Consider the following 11,496-nt stretch of genomic DNA (forward strand, 5'->3'; position numbering starts at 1 on the left):
TAAATAATAATTTTTATTTTTAACCTGCTTTAAAATCCATGTTAGGGGCTAGAGAGAGTGAGTTCTGCATTAAGAGCATTTATGGTGACAGAGGACTGAGGTTCAAACTCAACCTCCATGAGGGCTCACAACACCCTACAACTCCAGGCCCATAGGCTCTGACCTTAGGCAGCACATGGTACATGTAGTAAAGAAATCTAATTATGCATCCAGCAGCCCAAGGGCCTCTGTTTCTGTGTGAACAGGGAGAGTTTAGCCACCCCAGAGTCCATGGTGAACAAGGAGAACCAGCCCCTAGAATCCATGACACGTGCAGTTGGTACCTGGCCCCTCCCAGATGGCTCTGCAAGTGCTTCTGTCCTGAAATTCTTGATGATTTCATCTTCGAATTTGTGAATTTTTAAAGTGAATTACAATGATGAAGCGTGTACTGGGAACTTGGTGCCACTGCTCCCCTGATGGTCTGATCTGTCTGGAACAGGTCCTCACATCTTCCCACAGAGCTCCTGGCACCAAAGGCTCCCAGAGTGACCATTCCTTTCTCCCTTCAGCTCATGACTACAGTTGTTGAGTAGCTTGGAACTTCATGGGCAGAGAAATGCAAACAAAATAATGCCATTACTTACAAAAGCTCTAAATTCAAGTGTTTTTTTTGTTTGTTTGTTTTTTTGTTTTTTTTTTTTTTTTAGGTGAAGTCTGACTTTTACATGTTCACTCCTATTTTTAAAATCCAAACTCATATTTTTGTGGCTCTGTGAAGCTCCTGTCACAAGGACAACTTGCTCTGTGTCTTTGTCACTTCTGTCTGGGGGTGGGGTGGGGGTTGGGGGAGGGAAACCATTGTTTAGACCCAAGTGACCCTCTCTTCCTTCTTAGGGATTAGTTGAAAATAGTAGAATATTAATTTCTGAAATGACTCATGGTGGTGAATAGATTTCCTCCCAAAGTTATTCCTTATGTAAATTTAACATTTGAAACACATTTTAGATGCACACTTTTTAAGCAGTAGCCCAGAGAGCTCTGGAAGCTCTCCCCTGTGCGGTTTCCAGGTTTCCATGGCTCTCTTGCTACTGGAGTGTAAGTAGGGACCTTAGACGAGCTTCTGCAAGGCTGCTCTTGTGTTCTGCTGTTGTTTGCTTGCGGATGGCTTGTTTGTCTCCCTTTTTGTTTTATAACCCAATAGCTCACACCACACTGATCTGTCACTCCCCACAGAGCTGTGGCTGCCCACACACCCACAGTGGCTCTCTTGCCTTGCTTAGGATTTCAGGCATGAGCCACCAAGCTTAACTTTCTTTTTTCTAAGGAGAAAAAGTTTTCTCCATTCTGAAGGGATGATTTGGGCAGAAGGTACCCTGAATTATTGTCCCATGTTCTTGTGTAAGGTGAGAGGCAATACCTTTTCTCTAGAACTGCCATAATGACACCAGAGTGGCCACTTGCCTTTCAGTTCAGTTCACTCAAATGTGATACTTCTTCTGACATTTCAATTCAGAATTCATTGGCAATTCAGTTCAATTGCCAATGCTCTGTAGCCAGTCCTGGATTTCCAGAGCCTATTATGTTTGTCCCAACTAAGTCACCAGTTGTGACAGATCAGCCATAGTGGCAAAGGGATTTCACTGTTAAAATTAAATACAAAGTTGACCTGAGAGAGATGGGGGACATTATTTTAAAACATTTACTGGCACCCACTGTCATGACATGTAGAACAGTACAGAATGTCTGTGATCACAAGACGTGAGAGAGTGCTATAGAAGACTGAGCTAGTGTCTGGGGTACATCTATCCATATATAATAAAGAAAAAATATGTCCCAGGTTCACTTGTTGTTCTGATATGAATGGGGCACAACTGTGGTGTTCTTTTTCTGTGTCTCCAAAAACCACCAGTCAGGCACCTGGAGGTTCCAGAGCCTAGCCACGCCCTCTCCCATCTGTTTGTGAAAACTTGAGTCACTTTTGGCAGCTGGATTCAATCACAGAGATTTAAATATTTCCAAAGGTGCCCAAGAAGTTAATAGGATACCATTTTAGGAAAATAAATAAATGTCTGTGTTGATTTAAAACAATCTGAAGGCCTATATATGACATGGGATGAAAGCATACTGGTTTATTAGAAGAAACTTAACAACAGCAAGAGCTCTATGGCTCCCTAGAAACACTTGTCTATACACTAACGTGAGACTTATCTTACAGATAGGTGACCTAATTGCAGATGCTACAAAAGACCTGAGGCTGGAAGTGGCCTCTCTCCAAGAAAAACTCCATGAATCCCATGCACGATACACAGAAGAGTCTGAATCAAAGAAAAAAGAAATTGAAGACCTGAAAAATCTGGTTGCAGAATTCCAGTGTCGTTTGAAAAAGGAAACTGGCCGTGATGATTCAATTTCCGAAGAGTTGAAGAAGGAAATGAAACAGAAGTCAGACGAGCTGGAAAGAGTAAGGCTGGCCCAGACACAGCTGCTGCAGCAGTTCAGCAAGTCACAGGAAGAGGTAGGAAGCAGATAGCTCCCAAGTGAGGAGCATGGCCAGTTAAAAAAGCAGGCAGGCAGGCAGGCAGGCAGGGAGGCAGGCAGGCAGGGAGGCAGGCAGGCAGGGAGGCAGGGAGGGAGGGAGGGAGGGAGACAGACAGACAGACAGACAGACAGACAGACGCAAATGTGACAGGTCGTTGGAGATCAAGGAGAGAGTCACAGCCTGGCTCCCAGGCATCCCTTGGCTTCGTGGAACAGTTCTCTTCTTTTTAAGAATCATTTATTCTTTAAGAGTCTTATACATACATACTGTGTATCTCTGTTAGTCATATTCATACACATCCCTTCCCTTCTTTCAACTCGTGGTTCCCCTATGCCCTCTTCCCAACCTGATGTCTAGTGTTTTGTTTTGTTTTGTTTAATAACAGTCCCATGTAACCATGAGTGTGCAGCCATCTACTGGGGCCTGGTCTATCTACCAGGGGCTACACCCTAAAGAAAAGCTGACTGTCTTTCCCCTAGCAGCCATCAGTTGTCAGCACTGTTTCTCAGCTAGGGGTGCTAAGTTCACGTGCCCCTCCTGTTCCAAGCTGGACCCTGGCTGGCCTGATCTTATGTGGCTCTTATATATACAGTCTTAGTCTCTACAGAGGTCAGAAGTACAAGGGTCTTGTTGTGTCCTGGAGAATACCCATCCATATTTCTTAGACTCTTTCTGTTCCCTCTTCCACCAAGTTCTATGAACCCTGGGAGGACTGGTGGGATATTGATGTCCCATTTTTGGCTGAACCCTTTCTAGGAACCAGTTCTGGACAGCAAATAATTACTTAAAAGCTCCACACCTACAAGTCTTACAATTAGATCTTACTTGCTTTAATAGTGCATCTTTGCCAAAGAAAATGTCAGAGCACATGTTGCTACATTTGACAAAATGTGGACAACATAAAGATAATTTGAGTTTCATGTTTTACAGCTCTGTCAACCTGAACTTGTAAAGCAACTTACATGCTTTTGTCTTCTGCCTTACGTTTGCACAATTATTTCAGTAGTGTTTTCTTGTTCTGAAGTAGGCTTATTTCTATTAAGAAATTTTTATCTCTGGCTTATTTATGATGAATTGCTAAACATGTTAGAAATATTGTAACAATTGATCATAATACTTGATTCCATAATAGCAATATAGTATATAAGGAAGAATGAATGTTTTTGAATGTTAGTGCGAAATAAGATTTGTCTGCTGTATTGGCATGTTAATAAAGAAGCACCTGGAAAGTGCTAGCAATGATATCGTTTATTAATAATAAACACTCTTTTCTTGCTATATTTAAATTGCCAGCCAAAACTGAGAGCTTATATCATCATAAAGGTGAACTATGGAATGGATAAAGTGCTAAATAAGAAAAATGTCTAACTTTAGCTGCAGCCTTATTTATGTGTCACAGGTGAGGAGCTAACAACAAGCTTGGAGAGTTTCACACAGTGAGAGAATGAAGTCTCAAACTCCAGTCTCAGGGGGACAACGATTCCTATTCCAGGAAGACTTTCTGATTCTAAATTTCAGGGCAACCTCAGGCTTAGCCCATAATATCTCCTAGTCAAGATCACTTACTTTTACTCTAAAAGTGAACAAAACTGAAACAAACAAACACAAAAGAGTAAACCCAATCCAGCTTGGGCTAGGGAGGAGGGGCCCCCAGAGGGCCAGCCAGTGAGCTCATGAGGGAGGACAGCAGCTCAGAGCTGGGGAGGAGGGGCCCCCAGAGGGCCAGCCACTGAGCTCATGAGGGAGGACAGCAGCTCAGGGCTGGGGAGGAGGGCCCCCAGAGGGCCAGCCAGTGAGCTCATGAGGGAGGACAGCAGCTCAGGGCTGGGGAGGAGGGCCCCCAGAGGGCCAGCCAGTGAGCTCATGAGGGAGGACAGCAGCTCAGAGCTGGGGAGGAGGGGCCCCCAGAGGGCCAGCCATTGAGCTCATGAGGGAGGACAGCAGCTCAGGGCTAGGGAGGAAGGCCCCCCCAGAGGGCCAGCCAGTGAGCTCATAAGGGAGGACAGCAGCTCAGGGCTGGGGAGGGCCCCCCAGAAGGCCAGCCAGTGAGCTCATGAGGGACAGCAGCTCGGGCCAGGTGAAAGAGACATAGGAGCACACTAGAGAACTGAGGAAAGAGGAGCTGCTGACTCACTTCTACTGGGTCCATACTAACACTCCATGGACAACAGTGGGTGAAGGGAGAGAAAGGCCAAGTCATTGGACTAGCAAGTCTGAAGCCAAAAAAAATGGCAGTGTAAAAAAAGTCAGTAAGAAGTGACCCATCCAGAGAACAAGTTAAAAAAAAAAAAAAAAAAAAAAAAAAAAAAAAAAAAAAAAAAAAAAAAAAAAGAACAAGGCCAATTTTTTTTAAAATGCAAATTATCATCTATGTAGGTTTTGAGCACTATGCTAGAAAAAATAGTGGTATAACTATGAAAAATGGTAACTAACTTCTGGGAAATGTTAAAGAAATGACTTACACAGAAATATATCACAAGAAACCTTAAACTGAAGGGTAGAGACACCCTGTATTACAAGTCTATAATTTATAACTACTTGATAAATTACCCTCAAAGACAGCGACTTCAAACAATAAGAGTTCATAGTCTTATTTCTTTTTTGAAAGATTTATTTACTTATATTTATGTGTGCATATGTGTCTGTGTGAGTATATGCCTATAGGTCCTGGTGCACACAACTGTGCTCACCAGCGGAGGTCAGAAGAGGGTGTCAGGCGTCCTTGTCTGTCACTCATAGCCTGTTTGAGACAGAATGTCTCCCTGAACCTGGGGCTGTCAAGGAGGTGTCCTTAGCTAAGCCAAAGCCCCCGCCATCCTCCTGTTTCTGCCACCCACAGAGATGGAGTTACAGGTGTGTGAAAGACATCTAGTTTGTTGAATGGATGATAGGGTGCAAACTGAAGTCCTCATGATTGTACAGAAGGCCTGCTGAACCACTGGGACATCTCTCCAGCCCCTCAGCATCTCCTGTCTGTGGATAAGAAAGCTGTTATAGTCTAGCTGGCTGTGGTTCGGTGTCTCTTATGAGGTTGGTGTGAGGGTGCCTAAGTGGTAATGGTCTCAGATAGAGGCTCAGCAATGATAGGCTGGGCTTCTAGCTCACTAGTATAGGCAAAGTTATATTAACAGGTTAATAGTCTCATGGGCTATTAATAGAGAATATGTGGCTGTTGGCCATGGTATCCCTCAATGCTGTGCCACATGGGCATCTCCATATAAGAACTCACATTGTCTGCTGGCTTCCCTCAGAACCAGTAGAGAAAGGATGCCAAGACAGAAGCCACAGTCCTTAGGTAACCCAGAAGGGACAGCTCATGCCTTTCTTTGTATTCTGTTTATTACTAATGAGCCAGTAAGTCCAACCCACATGCATGGTAGGCAAGTACCCAGATGTGACTATCAGAAAAATGGTACCCAGATGTGACTATCAGAAAAGTGGTCCCGGGTCATCGAACACATCTATATGTATTGCTTTTGCTGTGATTTGTTATCTGTTGCTGTAATTAAACACCATGATCAGAGTAATAAAAGAATAAGTTTAGTTGACCTTACACTTCCAGAGGGCTAGCACTTATGGTGGTGGAGCAAGGGCACGGAGATACTGTGGTAGAAGACATCTGCAACCTCGAATTTTCCATCCATCTACTTTGTTCCTAGAAATAACAACTCTGAGACATTTTTATATATGAAAAAATGTTTAAGCCAATAGCTTTGGCTCTGTTCCCTGACTAACTCATATCTTAATTACCCACTTTATTATTATTATTTTAAGTCCTGGTTGTCAGTTTCATATGACAGTCTTCTAGGGCAAATCTCCACTCTGACTCAATCCCAGAATCCCGCCCTCCCCTGCTAGATGTCCCACCTTCCACTCCTGCCTCAGCTCTTTTGCCAATCAGACTTTTATTGACAGCCTTTGATTATCTCTATAAGATGGATGGCTGGAGCAGCAGCTGAAGGCTTAGATCTTGATGCACAAGCAGGAGGTAGAAAGAGACATTGGGAATGGCACAAGTCTTTAGAAACCTCAAAGCCTGCTCCCTAGTGACACATCTTCTCCAGGGCCACACCTCCTAATCCTTCTCAAAGAATTCCACCAACTAGAAACTGAGTATTCAAACACAAGTCTACACTGCATCTTCTGACCACACCCTCTAAAGGTAATGCTAGCAAAACTAAAATGGAAGGTCAGTGAGCTAAGGAGAGCTCATCCCACAAGGCTCCTAGCTGTGAAAGGTATGGGTCTGGAGAAGTCTATGATTCAGCAGTGAAAAACCAAGGTGGTTCTTCCAGATGACATGGGTCAATTCATAGCACTCAAGTGGCAGCTCACAACTGCCTGTAAGTCCAGTTCCAGAGGATCTGATGCCTCTTTTGACCTCTGAGGATTCCTACACACATGGAGTGCACAGACATACACTAAAAACAAAATAAAATATGAATTTCTACAATATAAAAAGATAATAGGTTAGTGTGAAAATAGTCATGGCTCATTACTAGAGGGTAGAAACTATTGTTCATAAAATAAAGCTAATGAAAGAATCCCACAGGACAGTTTCCTTCCAGAGGAGGGACAAATAGACTTAAGTTTTCCATCAGAGGTTACCAAAATGTCACCTCGAATTAAATAATGAGGACTGAAATATAAGTAAATATCTAAGACTGTTTCTGGGTAAACATGCCAAAGTACAGAATATGCTTATAAAACAGGAAATGAGCCAATGAAAGTAGTAAGAGTTTATGAGCAGAAAGAATGTGAGCTGTAAATAAAGTCATATGAAATGGAAAGTTCTGTGCGGTTTTCATCATGTTCTTCAGACACTTTAAGTTCCTTGGATTCTGGAGAATTAAAAGCTGTAATTACTTGGAGAAAGAAATCCCATTAGAATAAAGATAAGTTAGTGGCCTCCTAAGGAGGCAGATGAAGGTCAGGGAGTCCTGTGCTCTCTCAAGAGGCCAGAGAGTGAGTGGGATTTGTTAAAATTGTAGGAAAGGGTAAGGAGGAAGCTGGGGCCTCTGACAGGCAAGCTGGGCCTTCCTCAGTGTAGGGACTTGAGAAGTGACACAGTAACATAAGGCAGACAGTGAGGAGGTGACACAGTAACGTAAGGCGGACAGTGAGAAGTGACACAGTAACGTAAGGCAGACACTGAGGAGGTGACACAGTAACATAAGGGGGACAGTGAGGAGGTGACACAGTAACATAAGGGGGACAGTGAGGAGGTGACACAGTAACGTAAGGCGGACAGTGAGGAGGTGACACAGTAACATAAGGGGGAAAGTGAGGAGGTGACACAGTAACATAAGGGGGACAGTGATGAGGTTGTGAAGGGATGGAAAACAAAAGCACCAGGAATGTGAGTTTAAACAGGACTCCAGGAAGTTCTCACTGGGAAAAAGACACACAGTAAGAAAGTGGAACATCAAAAAAAACAAAAACAAAAACAAAAAAAAACACAAAAAAAACGAGAACAGGAAGTTAACGTTAGCAAGTAGCACATTATCATTAACACCAAATTAAAATGAGATGTGCTTTTGGTAACAGTGGTCCTTGCATCATGTAAATTCCACAGGGATTCTTTTAAGACAGTGTGGCCCAATATAAGAAGCTTCATGGTGATCTTGGGATTTAGAGAAAGAGTGCAATTGTTTAAAGTAGATCCAAAGGAAAACAGAGACCTCAATCTTTTTGTTCTTTGAAGACCATAGAAGAGAGTAAGGGGCAGAGGTTTCACATTCTGCAGTTCTTGTGGCCCATCTAATGGTAGTTTAACAAGTCTAAGAATAGAAAACAGTACTGCTGGTTAACCATGGAGAATGGAATGGCTGTCTTTGTCTCTGCCTTACCGCACTACCACGAAATAAAAAGTGAAACCTATTGCCCATTGTCAATGAGGGGATCCCAAAGAAGAAACATAATTACATGGAACTACTACAGGGAGACTCAGAAAAGGAAGTCACAAAACACCTGTGAAAACGGGATCAAAGAATGTAGCCCAAAACAGGACTGATTGAGAGTATAAGGTGCAAATTGACTTTTAGGGACACACAGCCCCCCAGTGTCACTACCCACCTGCCTAGAAAGACACCTGATGTGTTCTCTCTAGCAGAATGAGAAAGGCACTGTGTGTGAAAATACATCAGAGCAAAGAACAAGAGCTGTAGGGAGCAAGTGGGAGATAGCCGCTCCTTGTCACAAACTCCTTTCCCACAGTCCAGACAGCCAAGAACTTAGAAGAGCCCATGTATGCTGGCAATCGGGGTATTAAGACAGTGGCTATATCCATGTCCAGTCTACCAGCCCAGAAATGTGCTAGCCAATAACCCTACACTACACACACACACCATTTGGGAACTCATTCTTTAATCATAAACAGCCAAAGACCACTTAATATTTTAGAACTATCTCTAATATGAAGGCCATCAACTAGCAATAAATGAATGCATAATTAGTCCAGCCAGATTTAATCACCAAATGTGTTGACTTGCAATATTTTCCTTTTGAGAGCATTCACATGTCACATTTGTGGCTGTATTTGCATCAACACACCTGTTTTTATTGTTGGGTTGCTTCGCCTCGGCACCCTGTGTTTGCTTTCACTTAAGAAATAATAAGAGAAAGTATAAATCAAAGCTATGTGCTGCAGACTCGGGAGAAGGTGTCTCCAGACTGTCAGCACAGTGGTGCGCTGTGGGGAGTCAGAGGAACTGAGTACAGATCTTATGTAACCTAAAATATTGGGATCATGGGTGATCTTAAACCTCTTGAGATCTAAAACTGCTTCCAAATATGAATTCAAAAAGCATTTATGTAGGAAAAATTTGACAAAACTTTGGTAATGATGGATCTATGTATACCTGCAAAGTGGAATTTTATGAATACGTAGCATTTGCAAGCACAAATGGATTATTATTTTCAAAAGGGATTTCCTTTGTTTGGGAGTACGTATTTATGTACTTCAAATGCATATGTAATTGATATAGAAAAAAACAGCATGCTCCTCTCTGATAATTCTATGTAGGAGAATAAGAAACCCAAGTCCAGTCAGTAAGTTATCGAACAAGTGATTCTCAACTCTGAGACATGAAATTACAGCATCAGTTTCTCTTTCAAAGAGTAAAGCTTTTAAGGATCATGCTTAGGCCTGGCTGGCTGACAGTGGGGACAGATGAGCTGAGATCCCAAGAATTTGGCCACGGAGCATGCACAGATATGGGCTCAGCAAGGGCATCTCTGCCTGTAAAGAAGGAAGGAGATGTTGGGACAGTGACACGTTGGGAAGAAATATGGAGACATTGCTTTGTTTTACTTAATTAATGGTGACAAGATATTAAAATTGGATTGTTGATTTAAAAGATGAAATCCTAAATAATGTGTGTTTTAGGCTCTTCTCCCTCAACTTGAAAAATTTGCTCTTGAAGACCATTATTCTGAGGGATTTTGTTATTTCTATGACTTATTCTGAGGAGCGTATAATAGTTAGTTTTATTGTATTTTCAAGCATGAGTATATAATCTTAATACTTCTTCCTGACATTCCTAAAATTTTATTTAGTTTCTCATTCCTAGTTTACCAAAAAGCCATTTCCATCGTTGATCTCCAGTGTGGGCTGACTGGATGCATGGAGGCGGGGCACATCTTTTGCTGACTCTTACTCATCTGTCTAGTTTCCACACTTTGTCCACAGGACCTCCATCACCTCAGGTGCCCCCCTTTCTCCCCGATCCAGCTGGCTGGACACCCACTTTCCTGAATTCTCTCTGGTTAAAGCTGGCACAAACTGTGTCCTCCATCATCTTGTGACTGGGCAGGACCTCGTATAAACCATGAACAAGGCCATCTGTGCCTCTTTTTCAATGAAGCCTTCTCTCCTGGCATCCCCTACCTCTGCCCCACTATGCCAAATACAGCTGATTGGGAAACCCCACAACCAGGATTCTTACCTTCACAATAATCAGGTCACTCAGAAAAGCCTTCTCTTGCTTCTTCTCTGTGTTTGTAACTCAAAATACTCAGTTTTTTCTAAGGGTAAAAATGACATCAAATATAAACCAGTCACTCATACCTTTCAAAATGTGGGGAAATTGGCCACTTTTAATATTAAAAAGTTTAAATACATGGTGAGCTGATTTACATTTTAATCTTTTACCTACAGGCTCAGTGGGAGTGCAATTAGGCAATTATTTTAAGTCCAATTGAAGTGGCCTTTTGTCTGAGGCAGCTGTAGATAGTGTTCAACACCAATGGATAGGCCTTAGGACCAGAGCAATAATTCTCCCTTCCCTAGGCCACACTCACCCAGACCTCAGGACAGAACCTCCTCTATGAAAGCTTTGAGTCCCTGCTGTACTCATTCCTACCCTGCAATGTCTTTCACAAAGCTGGCCTGGTGAGCTTCTTTTCATGCCAGTGTGACCGTGCCAGTGCCCTGCTTGAAATATCTTCCCATGATCCAGCTGGCCCTCAGAGCCAAGTAAAATCTCTAGCAGTAACACACTGCCAAGGTTCTTATCTGCCTCGCTCACTTCCTCCTACCTCAATGCCGATCTCTTCTCCCCTGTCTGTGAGCTGTGTTCCATTCCTGGATATGTCCCTCTTGCTGCCCCCTCTGCTTGGGAACCCCACGTTGCCTTCTTTACCTGGTGCGTGCCTGGCATTTCATTTTGACTTCCAGGTCTGTTGCAATTCAGTAATAGTTACTTGACCACGCTATGGTAAAATGTAACTCAAGATCATCTTATCTCAGACACGTAGGGAACAGTGGCCTCACTCATCATTTTCATGTTGGCTGGAGATTTCCAGCCTCATCAAGCATACTCTAGCTTACAGATATTTTCATATTACTCAGTAAAAGTACATATTAAAAGCCTGCCACAGCCAGATGTAGTAACACATGCGTGTATATCTTTGGTGCCGGTATTTGGGAGGCAGAGAGAGAGAGGAGAGAGAGAGGGGGGGGTAGGGAGAGAGGG

At 43.0% G+C, this 11,496-nt stretch overlaps 1 protein-coding gene across 2 annotated transcripts in view; it reads left to right on the top strand.

The window, feature by feature from the left end:
* Lekr1 (leucine, glutamate and lysine rich 1) overlaps positions 1 to 11,496 on the top strand; it is a 151,338-nt gene that overhangs the window by 137,116 nt on the left and 2,726 nt on the right. For both annotated transcript variants that reach the window (XM_021196847.2, XM_029537186.1), the window contains one exon: positions 2,198 to 2,497. In XM_021196847.2, coding sequence (XP_021052506.1) covers positions 2,198 to 2,497 — 300 coding nt within the window. The remainder of the gene's footprint in view (positions 1 to 2,197; positions 2,498 to 11,496) is intronic.

This window comes from Mus pahari, chromosome 4 (genome assembly GCF_900095145.1).
Source record: "Mus pahari chromosome 4, PAHARI_EIJ_v1.1, whole genome shotgun sequence".
In the NCBI taxonomy this organism is placed as follows: domain Eukaryota; kingdom Metazoa; phylum Chordata; class Mammalia; order Rodentia; family Muridae; genus Mus; species Mus pahari.